This window comes from Polyodon spathula, chromosome 4 (genome assembly GCF_017654505.1).
Source record: "Polyodon spathula isolate WHYD16114869_AA chromosome 4, ASM1765450v1, whole genome shotgun sequence".
NCBI lineage: Eukaryota > Metazoa > Chordata > Actinopteri > Acipenseriformes > Polyodontidae > Polyodon > Polyodon spathula.
This window is the reverse complement of record NC_054537.1, coordinates 6,112,505-6,132,251: the sequence shown is the minus strand read 5'-3', so window position 1 is coordinate 6,132,251 and position 19,747 is coordinate 6,112,505. Positions and strand designations below refer to the sequence as shown.

General features: G+C 37.1%; 1 protein-coding gene across 12 annotated transcripts in view; it reads right to left on the bottom strand.

Annotated features, from left to right (window-relative positions):
* LOC121314090 (partitioning defective 3 homolog) overlaps positions 1–19,747 on the bottom strand; it is a 377,684-nt gene that overhangs the window by 161,912 nt on the left and 196,025 nt on the right. For 6 of the 12 annotated variants that reach the window (XM_041246939.1, XM_041246940.1, XM_041246942.1 and 3 more), the window contains 5 exons: positions 13,401–13,495; positions 12,679–12,690; positions 12,450–12,533; positions 7,664–7,789; positions 4,068–4,459 (listed from right to left, as the gene is read on the bottom strand). In XM_041246939.1, the coding sequence (XP_041102873.1) occupies positions 4,068–4,459; positions 7,664–7,789; positions 12,450–12,533; positions 12,679–12,690; positions 13,401–13,495 (709 nt within the window). The remainder of the gene's footprint in view (positions 1–4,067; positions 4,460–7,663; positions 7,790–12,449; positions 12,534–12,678; positions 12,691–13,400; positions 13,496–19,747) is intronic. The other 6 variants (XM_041246941.1, XM_041246944.1, XM_041246949.1 and 3 more) reach the window with 1 other exon arrangement.

Below are 19,747 nucleotides of genomic sequence, written 5' to 3'. Positions count from 1 at the left end.
ATAATCCCTAGCTACATCCCAATTTCTTTAAGCTGACGATGCAGGTCCCATAGCTGGTTTATATGTCCCCAGGGACATGATGCTCTCCTATAATGCATGACGGAGAAAAAAAGTATTTATCTGGCTCGATATGCAATGACAGTAGATTATTTAATCCCCAATAGTATAGAACTAATTGGAGTTTATTGCAAAACTGGAGTAAGACGGAATAACCAAATTTAGAGACACAATTTCAGGGAGGTGAACATTAACCACGTAAAGCGAGGGGACTAAGGTTCAGACAACAACCTTTCTGTGACAAATACAAACCAACCAATAAAACTGAGAAACACTCAGTAATGGCTTAATATTTCTGACCTTATGTGATGACCAACCATGTAATCCCGTGCAAACAATGTGATTTTAGGACATGGCAAAATATATAACAGGTAGGAAGAGAGGCCATACTTTTCCATTAGAAAATGCATGTGCTGTATAAAGTATATAATTTGTATAGCCTCTGTGAATACAACTAGGAATGTGTCCCCATTACAAACTAAAAGGATCATAACTGTTTATAATCCTCCCAGAGATGGATGGAACTGATTATCTCACAAACATTTTTTAAATAAAATGTGTACACCGTATGCAGTGAATTTGTAATGTCCCTGCATTGTAAGAAAAACAGCTCTTCTGTACAGTCTCTAATTAATGAATGCCACATAGTTATTAGGTTCACGAGACAGCTCTCATTACAGCTGTGCCAGTCACTGAAAACATATCCAGCCTTTATAAATGGCCATAGAGGCTCATCTTAATTAATGAGGGCCTACATGTATTGCATTCACAACACACTTAATGGAAATGCGTGTCATGGCGAACAGTTTCTAAAGACACCCACCGGAAAAAATCAGACCTAATGAGTAGCCAGGTTTTATTGTGACCGAGACACATTCATGTCAAACAATAATTACCAAGGCAATCAGTGCTATTATATTATATGCATGTGTGAGCTCACTCAATAATTTCATGTATAATAAAACAAAACTGATTTTTTGTTTTCTTATGGATTACATACTGAATTAATTTGTAATGTATATGAAGTAAGAAGGTTTCTGAACAGATTATTATAATATACAGTATGACATTTCTCAGCACTGAACACCGGAGGTTCATAAACTGCCATACTATAACCCATCTCTACCACTTTTTGTTTAACTTCCTAAACTGTTTTACTTCATGTACTGTTGTCAAAGTATGTATTTCTCCGCAAATGCAGTAAAGACAAGATTTCATCAATCCCTGTTTAGCAGGTGTGGTGGGGTGTCCTGCCACTTTGTGTAAATGTGTTTATTATTATTATGATTTATATAATATATACAATGGCAAAAAGCCTATATTATTTTGTATTTTTATTATGTACTGCTTGGCTGGACGAGTGAGATGCCGTCCACCATGGTATTGTTTTGTATTATTTATTGTTTGTAAATACCTCGTGAGAATGCGTTTTGATTTCATGTACCACAAATAAAATTGTGGTCTTGCATTCTGTATTGCTCCTTGACAGTGTTCTCTAGCAAAGAGGTTTGGACTTGAATCTTTATTTGAATCAGCTAATGACAAGAATCTAACTGTATCACATTACAAGCATTGCTTTCTAATGGTGCAGGATTAAGTCATTAGAAGAATGTAACTAATGGTCTAGCATTAACTAATTACACAGAGTAACTGTCTGGGTATTTTGGTTAACGCAACTATAGAATAAATGCAATTATAACCAAAAAGACCAATAAAATACTGGAAGAACATTTACAAAAGCATTCCTTTGATTCCACACAGAATGGGTTTCTGTTGAGTTATTTGATTAGGGCTATCATGTTAATCTTCTAATAGGCACGAGAAAGGTCCCTTCATGTCCCCCTAGGACACTTTTGAAAAATTCCTCTCAAGGATTGATTGCTTTAAAACAAATAACCCAATTCAATACAAAATAATATACCCTGGGGGCAAAATTTTAATTATTACAGTACATTATTATTATATATACACTATTGCAATAAAATGGTGATTCATATCCGCATGACAACATTTGGGGAATGCCAGAGTGCAGAAGTATACAGTATTGTACTTCGAGGATAGAACCTCAGATCTACAAGAAGGAATACAATAGCATGACTTCAATTCTAACAGGGGCACCACAGGAAATGACACAATCATTCAGCTACCAGTGAAGTCCGCCTCTTGATATTCTGACTGTCAAAAGACAGTCTTCCATTATCTCTAATCCAAGTCTCCTGAACATACTTTGTCCTGTTGAGAGCAATGTCACATTACAAATCCCTCCACTCACCCTTTTGAGAGCAGACCTCCTAGTACAATTACAGCACTGAACTAGGATAATGTCAGTCTCTGTGACGGACAGCACGTATCCTCCTGTACAAACCGTTCCTGTTACATGGGCAGCTCGGGGCCTGCTAGTACTACCACTCTATCTTCCTTTTTTGCTCAAATTAGTGTTCATCAGTTTATTAGAAATGGATGTTGCTTCGATTTCAAAAGATTTCTTTTTTTATACAACTTAGGTGGTAATATGTTACTGTCTTGTTGTAAAGTTAAGCTTTTAACCACAACTGCTGTCTGTACTTATTTCTTTATTTATAGAAAGTCAAACTAAACATAGAAGGTTGTTGCTATGGTAACTTTGAACAGCAGGTCATCATTGTCCAAACAGTGTCTCAGAAGAGTGTTTTCCAGCTTTGTGTTACAATGATGCAGGGGCACCACGGTAGGGTTCTACGACAGAATTAGAAGCGCAGCTGGCAGGGTAAATGTGCAAGCCATGGCGGGCTTGAAACTTCCCTTGAAAAATGGCAACATATTGAGATTTTACAGTTTTGTGAAGATTCATCACAATCAAAATATATGCAGCTTAGTACCAGAAAAGATTGAAATTTCACTTCTCTCAAAGATGATTTATGTTTTTCTTGTTGGCATTTACATTTTCATTTCTAAAAAAAAAAAAAAAAATACTTTTGTAACCAGAACAGTAAATACACACTAAGACATAACAAAGCCTGAAACAGGTGACTTTAAAGACGTTGGCTGAAATCTTTTTTTTTTTTTTTTTTTTTGACAGTTCAGAACAGCTGATCGTATTAAAAGAAGACTCAAGTCTGAATTTTAGGAGATGAGCATCTTAGTAATGGATTATAGGCTAGCCTTTGCACATTCTATGCACTGCCCATGTACGTGGCAGCAACAGAAAGACAGATGATCTTACACAACGTTTGTATCAGAGTATTCCTGACATGCCGACAGACTCCGCTCAGAGACCACATGCTGTGCTACATCTGTGCTCCTCAGGCAAACTAAACGAAGGTGGGAGGTATATTGTTTCAGGGAGGTTTCTCAATTTTCTAACCGAAAGTAGCAAGGCCGTACAGTGTTTTCACATCTTCTTTTTCCTTCTGCAGTTTCCCATTAAAGATGAATATATTCACGATTAAGACCGAATGCTCATGACAGGCCAAAAAGTCTGCAAACATCTGAGTGGAGAACACAGTATGGATGTATAGCTTTTCAACAGAAACACATGCTACTTGATCATGACGGCAATACAAACCAGCTGGCAATAACTGTCAAGGCACTTATCAGAAAACACAGATATATGGAGAAGAATGTGATTATGTAGTAAGTGTTTTCATTAAAAACACTAGTGTATCATTTGTAAGTAGGCTTTTGAGGCTCTCGTCATGTAAAATCTGCCAAAAGGACTTGGAAGTACATCAAATTCAGCATGAATAGAATTCCAACAAGGACAATTTGACAGTTTAATCCCCATCTGCAGCCTATTGCTTCTTATATGCTGTTATGAAATATGTGTCTGGGAAAGCCATAGGCATGCTCATTGTCCCATCACCTGGACTAACCCTGGCGATAGGAGAGATAGAAGATTCCAGAAGCAAAACTATTAAAATGATAAGCCACACTGCAAGCTTCAGTGTACAAGTTACATGTTTTATATGCAGTACAAAGACATTTCAAAATTACTGCTGACAGGCTCCATTTCAAAGTGCTGTCCTGTTTACCTTTCTTGAGCTGGATGTTGAGCCTCCTCCCTATCTTTTTGGTGTTGAACCCGGGGGTTGGCGTGGAGCTTTGCACTCTCTGTGGAGATGTACCCAGGCCTGGGCCTGAGGGGGGTTTCCCTGTGGAGTTCACACTGTGAGGTAGCTGCGAGTAGGACTCTGTCTGCTCCATCTGGTTCCCTGGCCTGGGCATCCTCTGAGGCGTGCGGTCCAGGCCCACGTTTAGACTTCCCCCCAAGCTGTCCTGGGAGTCAGGGCTGAAGCGACCAGGGTAAGAGGCCGGGTTTCTCTCGCTTTGAGACAACCGTTCGTACTGTTCCTTCTTCACCGAGGGGACCACGTGGAACCAAATGACAGGTGAACGCATGGCTTGCCGGAACATATGTTGCGCTCTGGAAGTGGGAAGGAATAGAAATTAACAAATTAAGAGTGTCAGGCAGGAAAATATTGGGAATATAACTGCTGTTGCTAATTGAGCCATTAACGCTTGCTTTAAAATGTATACTAATTGATTAAAAAAAGAAAAAAAAAAGTTTCTCTGTAAATGGGCCACCAAACTATGAAGACACACACTAGAAACTGCAGCACGGTAAATTAAAGATGCATAGGACACTGATTTCTCTGTAAAATGTAAAACTTCAGAACATCATAATTAGAGGATTTTATTTTAGCGCTGTATGCTACGTTATGCTATCGGAAATCCTGTTAGAATCTCACAGGACTCCTAGGTCTCAGTCTGAGGTAGTGTATACTGTAGCAGTCAGATGGCCAAGGAATCTTCACAGGCAGTGCCACTTCCTGTAATCACATTCTTAACCTTGATAAAATGGACTGAAAGGGTTAATCAGACAAGGCTGAGTTTGAAATAAATATTGTCTTCAATTCTCTAGTTTCTATACAAAATAAAAGGCTGTACTTTGCACATTTTAAAATGTTACTCTACATTTATATTCAGATGCATATGTATTTGTTTCTTACTAAACTATACCCTGCTTGGGTGCCCAATGTGTGCTGCAACTGTGATGATGAGCCTGATGAAAACACACCCAGGACTGATTCACTAAGATCATTAAGTCTGGACTAGGTTTAAAATCCCTTTGTTGATGCTATGCCAGGAGACATTTGCTTAAACTGAAATTGCCATTAATTTGAACTGCTGTGAAATACATTTACTTGGATCTTGCAGTCAGCAAGACCTGCGCATGAAGTACATTACAAGTAAAGTTTCTTTTAACGAAACACAATTGTGTAATTGTCAGCAATGATTTCTTGTTTTTATATGAATGAATTTTTCATTCATTCAATAAAATTATATTTTCAACAAATCATGGACAGGAATTATGTAGCTGACCTAGATTCAAAGGAATCTAAGAATCAACATTGCAATCAAGTATTCCTTAGGTTTTACACATCAGATGAGTTTGAACTCCTCTCTATGGGTATTAGCAAAAGCAAATAAACAGTAGTGTCTGAGGTAATGAGAAGTGTGCAGTGTTAGCCCAGTAATCACATTATTCTCAGATTTGACTGAATAATTAATCTGAACATCAATGCATCATTACATTTACTTTGATGATGATTAAATGCCTAACATCATTAGCCCATGCAAATCACAAATCAAACAACTATATTGGTGATATCCCTTACCTTATCTGTTTAAGTACACAATTAGAGCCAGCAGTGTAATAAAAAAAGTAGATTTTGATACTCTTAATAATGTCTGGTAAAGACTGCCATAACTGGATAAGCAGTTCACTAGATACTTTTTATGTACTGTATCTAGTGAACTCCTGTAAGTGTGACTCATGTAAATACATGGGGCTCCGCTATATCCACATTGCTAAATCCAGCATGGGACAATAAGAATAGATTTCAAAAATCATCACTGGATATTAGAATATGACATGCACCACAAGCTTTTTAGAATTTTTCACAAAATCTAATCTGATGTGCAACCAACAGCTTCATCATCTGCATAACTATTCCTATTGCATACGGACTGCCTGAAGCAAAAACTGATTGATGTGTTTGAGAACAACCGGAAAAACTGTTCTGCTCTCTCCATTAAGTTGTTTGTAAAGCCCAATACTTACACTATGTTTCTGAGAGAGAAATAAGTGTCTAACAATGTAAGCTATTAAGTAGGGAGAATAACACAGTCCCAACATAACGTATTACTAAATTAATTTGACCGAAGAATTGTTTGCAAACTACTGTTGGTGCTGTGAACAGGTTTCAATGTCCTTTACACAGGAAACCAACAATTAGGAAGACATACAACTCATTGTGTCTAACAATCTCCGCCACAAAGCTCTTTTAAAAAGTACCGGTATGTCTAGAGCACCATGTCTGTCATTTCCAAGAAATAGCATCACAATACATTTCTTCTACCAGCTTGGCACCTCGCTGCAACAGTTGAGCACGCAGCTTCATCAAACACATTTATAGGGTGCCATGAATCCAAGCAATTTCCTTGAGTCATACACCAGGGATGATGTCATTAATGAAGTGGAGCTCACTGTCTGAGCGACTCACTCACAAATCTAGACACGAAGACACCTCTCTCACATCAGATATTTTTACTCATTCATTCATTCATTAATTTATTTATTTATTCATTCATTCATTTGGAACACCTTCATTGCTTGACTGGTTTTCAGTAAATGAGGGGAGAAATTAAGTTGCCACAGTTTTATATACCTTTACCCAACATCACAGTTTGACAGAAGCCATAAATCAATATAAAATGAGAAAGTGAGGAGTTGGCTGCTAGGTTTCTAAGCATCATGCTTCAGAGCCATCACTATTAGAGATGTTTGTATTTATCTATATAGCCTTATCACACAAGGGGATCGGTCTAACTGGTCATTTAAAGCAGAGTCATATCTCCCACTACCTTAAGCTTGATTGACTTGACCTGGAAAATCTATAAAAAATAAAATAAAAACTACTAGCTTATAATGTTACTTATAAAAAGCTTTCTTGCTTCAAGATGCAAGCTTCCCGGTGTACAGAACCTGTTTTACCTGCGCACTTTTAAAAACATGCTGCTGACATGGTGTATATGTACCCTATCCACTTCAGAAATGCCTTTGGTAAGAATAGAAGTGTGGTATTCTGGTACAGTAAAGGACCACAGATTGATGTTGGCCTACTTGTGCTGCAAATTTAAACAAGTGCAACATTAAGTGCAACCATGGGTTTATTTTATTCATATTTCACTTATAAAAAGGGCAAGGTTAAACATTGATGACTGATTTCGCTCGTTCCAATTACCACTTTCTTGGACTATCATGTTAAATTAGATAAGGTAGTTCACGATTAATGCTAATCAAGGTCTTTGAAACCAGCCATATGAGTTAATACAAAAGCAGAAGCGTTAAATAAGGTACAGAGTATAAGATCGAGGAGCTTAAGGGAATAACTGGGAGATTGTGAAGCTGTAGCCTTTGGTTGTTTGCATGGTTCTCTGCTCAGGTTCAGCAGAAGAAGTTGTCCCCAAGCACTGGTACCAGCCAAACCAAGGATTGCAGACTGACTGTTTAAAGAGATGAGAGGGAAGTGAAAGAAAAGCCAACAGAAGATTGGAGGCTTACTGTTCAAATCGGATGTTGCGCAGGTCTCCGTTATTAATCCGAACGACACAATCATTCTCATGAAACAGATTCTCCTGCTCAGCTTTGCCTCCTTTCTCCAGCCGCTTCACTAATAACCCCAGGGTCCTGAAACATGGAAACCAGACATCATTGCTGCAGCAAAGCCTGTCATGTTAATAACACTGTAATACTAACTGCAAGCTTGATCAGTAATTCTAATAATTAGCCAAAACTTTCTAGACAGCTGTTTCAAGCCAAATTACATTGCATTCTTTAAATATCTTGTGCATCCTTTGTTATTTTGCTGCCAAATTCTGAAAAAAAAGAAAAAAAAGAACATTTTATACCAATGATTATCTTTACGGACCAAATAAATTTAAATTGTATTTAATTAAATTAGTTATTCTGATTTACCCATTGAGACCGATGCCTCATTTACAAGGGGTCCTGGAAAACAATAAAAGAACAATTTCAAAGTACAAACACCACAATAAAAACATGTGTGGTTCAAACTTAACCAGCAGCACACAGAGATCTAAGAATAGAACACATAAGACCTATATTTGTTAAGGTGGACTGAAGGAGAAGCATTGGCAGGAGGATCTAACAATTCCCAAATACTATCCTCAAAACCAGAGAAGGAAAGATGATCAAATTCATTCTTTGTACTATGATGGAAACAGCTGCATGTCTTTAGGAGTTGATATGGAAAATATATTATCCCATACGTTTGAGAGTGTATACTACAACCAATACTAGTCCTTTCTACCAGAGAAATCTAATACGGGGCTACCAAACCTTTCAAAACCTTAAACACAAAACAGTACCAATGAAACAGCACACACTCAATTCAACGGACCAGTTTAAAAAAATTTATAAATAAATAAAATGAAGAAAAACCCAAAGCTATCTTTCAAAGCTTTAAATTTGAGGAGGCAGCAGTGTGAAAAACAAAACACAAGCTCATGTGTTTGCCATCTCAGCACCCATTAGAATAATCAAAACCTCTTCAATCAAACATACAGAAAGGAATGAATACATTAGCATCTCCCTGAGGTTAACGCATGCATAGGTTGGGTTTCACATTGTGGGAGAAATGAAGGCAAAGAGATGATAAGTCACTCGTCAAACTTGCTTTCAGATATCTTGCATAATCTGTTCTGAAGACAGCAAATCCTCTATAGTGCCGGAAACTAAAGCCTAAATCTGTTTGTTCTCCCAGAAAGTCTTAATCAATATGTATATATCTAAATAAATATACAGTAAAACTCTAAAGAAACATCTCCCAAAAAAAAGAGAAAAGAAACTTAAGAATTCAATGAAAGACATTCCACTAAAGAACTAACAGGTCAGCTTTTTTGAAATTCTGAATCCATAAGCTATTTAGTATATATAGCGGCTCAACTGAATGCACTTGCAGCAGTTCAGTTTAACGGTCTATCTAACGTAAACAAGCTCACTGACACCACTGAAACGTTTCTCCTCCAAGTATAAATAAATGAAACATGATAAAGTTGAAATGAAGTGGGATAAAAGCTTTTTATGAGCTTCATAAGTCCCTGAAAGTGCGAACGCCATGTAATTACCACCCCGGCTGCAGCAGACTAGATCACAGTTTATCTTCATAAGCAGTGACAGAGTATCAACAGAGCCTGAGCAATGAGAGCATTAATGATATCTCCAGTAATTCAGGGCTGAATCACCATTGGGTAGTGTGGGTAGTATTGACGGGGCTGAGGTTCAGCTACTGATACTCCCCAGGGACCTGAACGGTTCTCAATGTTTCTGCTCATCACATATTAGTCTACACTCACTTTGAAAGAGTGGAAAAGAACAGGGGAGTTGTATCGACCATGGCAATGGAAGACAGGGCTTTTGTAATAACATCGCTATGTAGTCCCTCAACAGTCATTGGTGGCATATTTTTAAAAGTTAGTCTTACATGATTACCTCCCAATTTTAAAACAGGATCTTTGCCTAATATTAATAATACAATAATAAACAAGTATCCAGGTAAAAGGGAATCACCTGTGCCTACTCAGTACGTTCATATGCAATAATATATGAACTGCTGGGAATTAAAAGGAAATAATTCCATCAATGGGTTCTGTGACATTATAAACCACAAGAGCACATTTACAAAGTGTCACAGAACCCAAGGGACTACTTTATTTTATTTCTGCAGCCCATGCTTTATTTTTCTTCCCAACACATGGATTAAAATGGGTAAAATGAAGGCATAACACAGGTGTTGTGGTTAAAGAAAAAATAGCATTAAATATTAAGTTAATTAAAAGTTGTTTTGAGCTTATAAACTAAATGTAATATTTGTTTACTTTTTTTTGAATAACACACCTATTGTAATTCACTGTGGTTATGACTTTGGTAGCAGATAAGTCCAGTGAGAGAAAAATATCTCACTACTGTAAACCACAGAGTGAAGCTCTCTTCAGCAATGCAGTTAAAATAGTGTAGCCACTCATATCTTTTAACAATGCAACAGTTTGACCTTGAGCCCCTGCAGATGTCAGTCCTACAGAATCTACACAAACAACCAATGCAATCAATACCATTGACAACCTGCAATTGCTATTAAACTACTCTAGTCATTGCAAAAAGAAAAAAAAAACTTCTATTATAGAAACATTTTTCTGAAATGTCTTTAAAAACCTGGCTGTCACAGTTAAACTAAGTAGAAAATAAGCTGCAGTGCAATATCAATGTGTTTTCTTTCAGCACGCTAATCCCTGCTCAGTCAGTAGACACCAAGCTTGCTTTCGGCCGCTGCATTTCAAGCTCTGCTGCCTTGTCCTCTTCCACAGATTAGAATGCATGGGTTTTCATCTCTCCAGTATGTTAGATAAGAGAAATTACATACCGGTGTCTTTTGTTTAACCCTATTCTGCAGGAGAAAAGTTCAAATCATCCATTTCCCATTTCAGAAACACAGGGCAGATTTACATGGTAAAAACTGGCCTGACTAACAGACCACAGTAATTGAACCGGTGTGAGAACAATTTTAATACAAAGACACAATAACAGTATCAATGATCTACCCAACTGTATTTGTGCTTGGAATTTCCTATTCATTTAATGTTAAATGGAAATACGTTCTCTATTAAATAATACTTTGGTGAGAAATGGTACAGTAGCTCAACCTGATGGAGCGTTTGTAAAGTAAACATAAGATCACTTGATTTTTATAATAAAGATGAAAAGGTTAAGAGAAATAACACGGCTCAGAATAGGCACTTCTTCAATTCGATTAGGGATTGATGACGTACAAGTCTGCAACTACCACTCCATGCAGAATCTAGAAAAGGTTGGTCAGCAAAAAAAAACAAACAAAAAACAAACAAACAAACAAACAAAACAGATGCCAGCAACAAACAACTTGAACCTGCTCTCCTTCAGTAGGGCTGTCTGAAACAATTATATTTGTGTGGCGCACCAATGACAAACAGAAGATTACACAAAGGCTGTTCCTGCTGACTTGAACTTGTGGAAACTGATTTCTTTCTTCTTATAACCGCACTGCTTTTCTTCGTTTCCAGTCATGTGACAACTTAAAAACTTTGAGGACAAATCTCCTTTCTCCATTTGGATTGCCTTCAGAAATGCTTTGCAGTTGACAGCTGTTCAGTGAAAACTGAAATATGTTTTTTGTCTCAAAATCTCAAAAAAAAAAAAACTGCTAGACATTTTCCCTCAGGCACCAAGGGTTGTACAGACAAGATGTATAAAAGCTAAGTGATAATTATTTTTGCATGAATGGATCTTGTTATATTCATGGCAAATTAACAATGCTGAATCAAGGCTCAGTTGATATACTAAAAATGTAGAGTTTAATGATGCAGACAAGAGTACATTTTTTAAGTCAGGGCTGAATAAACGCAAGAAAAAAGCACAAACTTCTTTGAGGTTATGGAACTGAAATGTAACAATATCTACTACGGATAAAAGCAATTGTTTCAATAACCTGTCAGTTGAGCACAGTATAGGCATATTTTAGCCTGAAGACTTCACTTGTTTTTTTATAGATCTGTTGTTCCTAAAATCATGATTGTACGTTTGTGACAGTATTGCACAGGTTTTGCTGCTTCCATCTGCAATAGAATCCTGCTGTAAACCAGCCTTTAGTTAAGTTAGTTTAGCTGGTTTTAATATTTTAAATTTGAACTATTGTATTAAATGTGACATGTATTCTTCGAGTTGGCTGTATTTTGTCTCCTGCCTTTCAGCAGACAGCACCCGTGGTCTGGTTTGCATTTTACAAAGGAAGTGCTCCAGAAGTGTTTCACCCTTTTCTGGACATTTTAAGTGCCACAAGTGTAATATGGTATTCATTACTGGTAATACATCAGTCTGAATGAATTTATATTTAGAGAGCCAACAGCTTAACTGAGGAGTTTCTGTTCTTTTTATTTCAAGATAAAGTGAAAAAGTCAAGTTGACAAATATCTTGGCTACCACAATCACTTACTGAGTTTTACCGCAGAATTTGTCAGAAGCTGTGGATGATTTAAATATGGTTTGTACACCCAAGATACTGTATGACAGAATTTACTGCACAGTACCTCTAGTATTTATATTGCAGTTCCCATTTTGCATTGCCCTGCAGTAGTACTGCGCTGCAAATCGTCTTTAGTATTGCAGCATATTGCTGATCCAAACAGTTCATGTGGCTTAATTACAAAGGATGCAGAAGACATGATAGCAGAAGCAATCTGAAAAGCCTGCTTGCTAAAAAAAAAAAAAAAAAAAAAACACCTTTACAAAACATTACCTTCCACCCTGAGCACTGAAAGGCACTACATGGATTCCCAAAGGCCCGCCATCGTTGGAGACTTGAACCAGCTTTACCATGTCACTGTGAGACAATGATTAACGAGGGAAAATGAGCATGAGCCAATAAAAAACAGGGGGAAAAGACGGCAAAAACACACACACACACAAACACACACACAAACATAACAGTTCATAACAACGTGTAATGGAAATTGTGCTGAACATACCTTAACATTAACCTGAGAGCGTGAGGGGAAGTGAACCGTCAAAAGAAAAATATATTAATTTAAAAATACAAATACATAAAAAAAAATAAAAATCACACAAAGACTATGAACAAGTTCAATGGCAATGGAGTCTCTGCAATGCTGGAGTAATTTCACACTGATGAATGACGAACATTTTGATTTACAGATATTCACCAGCCTTCAAGAAGACTATTCTGCTTGGTCTTGTAATAAGTAATGGGTTTTTTTTGTTTTTTAGTGTGGTAATGTGATTCCAGCACAGCACATACATGTTATTTCCACTATGTCTACTACAATCTAAATCTGAAATATACATAATTATTGAAATATAAAAAATATATTTTTTTAGCTATATTGTAAATTGTTGTTTTATTTTATTTTTTTTCATTTCCTTTGGCTATGATGTAGCAGTATAACCTATAATTGTCTTCATGATGATATTTAAAGCCACTATGTACCATCATTGAATTTTAAGTAATGAATATGTGATGGTTTTAACATAGGATACAAAATGCAGAACTGAAAATGCGATTGTTCTTTGCCGCACTGTAAAAAAGACCCTTGTTTGTTTCCTTGGAAACGTTTCTTGAATGGAAAATTACACAAACAGACCCTTCAGAAATCATTTCTCGGCGTGGACAAACACAGAATCTGCAAACTCCATGGTGTGGGAGAGGCACCAAGTGTGAGCATGGACTTACTCTAAAGATAATGTTGACGTGTGCTCCAGGCAGGAGTCTGCACGGCCCACAGGCTCGATCCGACCATTCTCCTCCTCTGTACCCCCATCCTCCTCCTGGAAAACACAAGTATATAAAACATCAGTATAGTGTGTTCTTAATAGGGGCTTCTGGCAGTGAGCAATGCAACTTGATAAGTATCTACTTTTCTTTTTTCTTCTTTTCATGCAGGAAAAACAGCATAATGGCCAGACTGTATATATTGTGTTTCATGCTGTTTGGCAGTCAGATTACAATAACAACAAAGTGCAGACTAAAGATGTCTGAGATTGATTGTTAAAACTAATCAATCTCCCTGGGTCAAAGACAGTCCAGGTTTTACTATAATGCTGTAAAGTGGGCACACATTGTGCTGAATTTGTTTGCCTTACTTCATTTATTTCATTTAATTCTTTCTGGCTTTCATGCTTCGTGTTCGATCGAAGATAATTCTTCAATTTCATTTTGCTTTCAAAGTCTACTGTCGGATCTGTGTTGTATCAGGAGTCTCAAAGAGATGCCTTGCATCCTGACCAAATGTTATTATCTGCTGTACGTAATATTCAATCTAAAAGGACTACAATAGCCTGGATAGCCAGAGCAGACAATATTGACAGAGCTACAATCCTTCATCGACCAGTCCGTTGTTAGAACAGACAACCTGACAATTGAAAAAAATATAACTATGTAAAAGGTAAAAATAAAGAATAAAAATACTACTGGGTATTTTTTTTATTTTTATATATATATATATATATATATATATATATATATATATATATATATATATATATATATATATATATATATATATATATATAGTACCAGTCAAAAGTTTGAGTACACCTGCTTGAAACCAGGTTTTTCATGATTATCTATGCTTTTAACTGTATAAACTTGTCTATAAACACTTAATATTTCATTATATGATATGTGTACTTATATAAGCTGATAATCATAAGTGAATTGCATTCAAAAATTTAATTTTTAAATGAAAATGTAAATCTTGTCAATTTCAATGAAATGGTCACCCAAAGTAAGGGGATTTCAATCTGAAGCCCAAGTCAGTTAAAAGTCTGAAATGTGTATAACACAGTGTTATAACACTGGACTAAGTATAAAAGTGTCTTTGTTAGATGTTCTCTGAGTTAACTAGCATGTTATCTAATTAACCTTTTGTCACCAATTATTGTTAATAGGTGAGGGTCCATGATTACTATAAATATAGGTAGCATAGGCACAAGTTTGTCATTCCTGAATGTAAGGGAGCAGAAAATGGCAAAATACGCTCAGTTAAGCAAAGAAAAAAGACTAATTACTTTAAGAAATGAAGGTCAATCTTTAAGACAAATCGCAAGAACTTTGCAAGTGTCTGTAACTGCTGTGGCCAAGACCATCAAACGATTTGAAGAAACTGGCACTCATGAGGACAGAATAAGGTCAGGCAGGCCAAGGGTGACCTCAGAGTCAGAGAACAAGTTCATTTGAGTCACAAGTCTGTGAAACCGGCGATTAACTGCCCCTGAAATACAAGCTCAGCTAAATGCTACTAGAAGTACAGATGTTTCAACATCAACTGTTCAGAGGAGATTGCGTGAAGCTGGCCTAACTGGAAGAATTGCTGCAAAGAAACCATTGTTAAGAGTGCAGAATAGGAGGAAGAGACTTGCCTGGGCCAAAAAACACAGAAACTGGACGTTTCAGTAGTGGAAGTCGGTCTTATGGACCAATGAGTCAAAATGTGAAATATTTGGATCCAACCGCTGAGTATTTGTAAGACGCAGAGACGGTGAGCGCATGAGTTCTGCATGTGTGGTTCCCAATGTCAAGCATGGAGGAGGCAGTGTCATGGTCTGGGGTTGCTTTGCTGGTGACAGAGTTGGTGATCTTTACCAAGTCCATGGCAAGCTCAACCAGCATGGCTATCATAGCATACTTCAGAGGCATGCCATTCCATCAGGATTATGGCTAGTTGGGCAGTCCTTCATTCTTCAGCAAGATAATGACCCGAAACACACCTCAAAGTTGTGCAAGAACTATCTGGCGAAGAAGGAAAGTGAAGGACAACTCAATCTAATGACCTGGCCTGCCCAGTCTCCAGACCTCAATCCCATAGAACTTGTATGGGACGAACTAGACATAAGAGTCAAAGCAAAGCTACCCACAAGTGCCCTACATCTCTGGGAAGTGCTGCAGAAGAGCTGGCAAGACATGTCGGGTAATTTCCTGCTGAATCTTGTTAACCTTGTGTTTGTGAGGCTGTTATTAAGGCAAAGGGTGGCTATTTTGAGGAATCCAAGATTGAGACAATTTTCATTTTTCTTGAACATTGCTTTGATGCTCCTTATGTTTTGTTTTGTATATTGTAACATGTTTTCATTTTCAAGTATTTACAGAAACGTATACGACGTAAAACATTGTCAATTATGAAAAAAACCCAGTTTCCAGCAAGTGTACTCAAACTTTTGACTGGTACTGTATATATATCTATATGTTTGCAAGGATGGAAATAATAATAATAATAAATAAGACTCCTGTTGCATAGCAGTTCCACCTATATATATATATATATATATATATATATATATATATATATATATATATATATATATATATATATATATATATATACACACACACGCCATATTAAATAAATGATTTTGTGGCCACAGCTACTCTTGACAATTTTGTGGCACTCTGGCGCTGTGGATAAAATCTAAGTAGCCATAAAATGATCCATCTTTGCTAACATTATAGCTGAATGCTGACATGCTCAGATTGCTCTCAATATTTTCTGAAATGTCAAGAAAAACTAAATGAGTTGTGTTTTCACATAATCCAATGCTTTCATAATGTATGTGTTTTAAGACATAAGAGATAGCACCAAGAGACACAGGGGAATGTGAAACACATTCATGAAATTTTTATATGTACACCTGAAGCTGAAATGTATTCCCTGAGCCTCCATTGGAGCTCAATGAAAATAAGTATCTGGTTTATTTCTTAGTGTTTGCGTTGGAAATCACAAAAAACAACTCAGAACAGGGAAATAAAAAGATAATAAAGCAAGTAACACAGCAGGAAGAAATCCAACGAAAAAGAACGGTGTTACAGATCAGAAATGAAAAAGAGTGAAAGTAAAAGTTTTTTTGCATGGAAATATGACATGCAACACCCACGTAGTAGTCAACGTTTGTCATTTAAGTCCCATATGGATGAAACCTCTCTTCATAATGAGTTTGTCCCTCATGATGAATAATAATGCTCAGCTTCCACACAGAGGAACTGTTGAAGGAGTTGTTGAGAGATGGACCATTTCCCCTCCTCTAGTCATTGATGTAGCTCCTAATGGCCTATCCTGCTGCACTTGCAGGCTGCTAGGTGTCATTTGTTCCAGTCACAAAAAGCTAAAAGGAATAGTAAAATATTTTACAAGCCCATAAACCATGAACCCATGCAAATGTCACATTGTTTCTTAGCAGTCGAAGGACTATACTGTGCTTAAATGACAAACATGAGCAACGAAAGGGAGAGTTGGGCACACATGCATTTTCTGGCGGCTTGAATATCAAACATGTATTTATTTTATTTTAAAAACTTCAGGCACTGTTCTGCATATTGTTTTGAACCCGTGATGCCACTCAGTGATCTTTAAGACCCTGAAGCAATATTCCAAAATGGATCAGTGGGCCTTAACACGCAGCCTTAAAGCAGCACTGCAATGTAAGCCAAGTGCAATTTTCACAAGACCCCTGAAATCTGCTTGTGAACCAAAGCATTGGGCTGAAAAGACTTCAGGAGGACACTCCACTCCTCAACCCATAACCCTTGAGTTAACACCACACACAAAACACGCTTTTACTAGAAACCGAAGCGCTTGAAGAAACCTACTGAGCTTTGTCAGGTATTTCAACCAACACCAGCTAAAAATTATGAAAATAAGAGATGGAGCAAAACCGAATCAAATTGAATGCCCTTTCATTCAATTTACCGTTTGGTTTTAAATTAAACTTTTGAAACAATCAGTGTGCAAAGTAACTGAATTGCATTGGTTATCATTCTGTTATTAATTTGAAACAGTGTTCTTGTTGGATTATGTTAGCCCTAAAAATGCAAACAATGTTGAGAGGATTGGGAAAAGTATATCTAATCATTTTGGCTTCTACAAACATTCTGCAGTCTCTCCCAGTATTTCTTTATGCAGAGGGAATACTGACATTTAAAATTAAAGCAATATATTTAAATCCTTTAATAACGTTAAAGTGCTTCCTTCCATAACCAGAAATGACAGCAAACCAATTAATCCTGTGTTTTGCATATTTGAATATTCTGCTCATATACTGGATATATATGATGGATATTTGAATATTCTGAATAAATTAGCTGGAATAAATAAAAGGTATCTCTTCACTTAGCATTGTCTGTTTCTGATAGTCATTTATACATTTAGTTATAGGAACAAACACGAGCATGATCATTATAGTGTTTGTCCCTAGATTAAAATATTTTTACCCAGTAATAAAACAAATGGACACAAATATTAAATTGAAAACCACTTCTTGGGCTGCTGTGGTAAGGTTGCTACGATGTTCATTGTCTCAGGAACAGTTAATACTGACATAGCGCCCAAAACAACCTGGGTACCAGGAAACCTCAGCATTTCGTTCATCCTCTGCTGCTGAAGGGCAGACCAGATTGCTTGAGGGTGTAAACTGATTGCTACATTGCAGTGTTTTCTGTTAGAGTGGAAGACGCTGCCAAATTGCCCATCGGGGTGACATCGGCACCATGTAGCAGCACAGCTTTCAATTGTAGCATTAATTGCCCTTCATCGTGTTACTGCTGTGGCCTGTAACAACCTCTTTTATTTTTTAACACCATCTTGTCTTTTTCATGTTGTCTGTTTCATCCATTTCTTCTAGCAAGCAGCATAATCATGCTGAATTAAAATGATTAAATGAATTGAATTGCCTTGTCCTCTGTTTAGCCCCTTCTTACACATCACATGACCCTGTTATGATATGACACACTAGAGGGTGTATACAGTATTTGTTTGTGCATTATAAAATAACTATTATAATACAGTAACATGCTCATTTCATTCTCACAGGGCTTGAAATAATACAAAGAGCCACTGTGAAAAGCACATCACCATGACATGCATCCATGCTGATACTGCCATTAACCTGGCAAAGAATGATGCAACAACGTTTCTGATACTGCCATTAACCTGGCAAAGAATGATGCAACAACGTTTCTGATACTGCCATTAACCTGGCAAAGAATGATCTAAAAACGTTTCTGATACTGCCATTAACCTGGCAAAGAATGATGCAACAACGTTTCTGATACTGCCATTAACCTGGCAAAGAATGATGCAACAACGTTTCTGATACTGCCATTAACCTGGCAAAGAATGATGCAACAACGTTTCTGATACTGCCATTAACCTGGCAAAGAATGATGCAACAACGTTTCTGATACTGCCATTAACCTGGCAAAGAATGATGCAACAACGTTTCTGATACTGCCATTAACCTGGCAAAGAATGATGCAACAACGTTTCTGATACTGCCATTAACCTGGCAAAGAATGATCTAAAAATGTTTCTGATACTGCCATTAAACTGGCTAAGAATGATGCAACAACGTTTCTGATACTGCCATTAACCTGGCAAAGAATGATGCAACAACGTTTCTGATACTGCCATTAACCTGGCAAAGAATGATGCAACAACGTTTCTGATACTGCCATTAACCTGGCAAAGAATGATCTAAAAATGTTTCTGATACTGCCATTAACCTGGCAAAGAATGATGCAACAACGTTTCTGATACTGCCATTAACCTGGCAAAGAATGATGCAACAACGTTTCTGATACTGCCATTAACCTGGCAAAGAATGATGCAACAACGTTTCTGATACTGCCATTAACCTGGCAAAGAATGATGCAACAACGTTTCTGATACTGCCATTAACCTGGCAAAGAATGATGCAACAACGTTTCTGATACTGCCATTAACCTGGCAAAGAATGATGCAACAACGTTTCTGATACTGCCATTAACCTGGCAAAGAATGATGCAACAACGTTTCTGATACTGCCATTAACCTGGCAAAGAATGATGCAACAACGTTTCTGATACTGCCATTAACCTGGCAAAGAATGATGCAACAACGTTTCTGATACTGCCATTAACCTGGCAAAGAATGATGCAACAATGTTTCTGATACTGCTATTAACCTGGCAAAGAATGATGCAACAACGTTTCTAATACTGCCATTAACCTGGCAAAGAATGATGCAACAACGTTACTGATACTGCCATTAA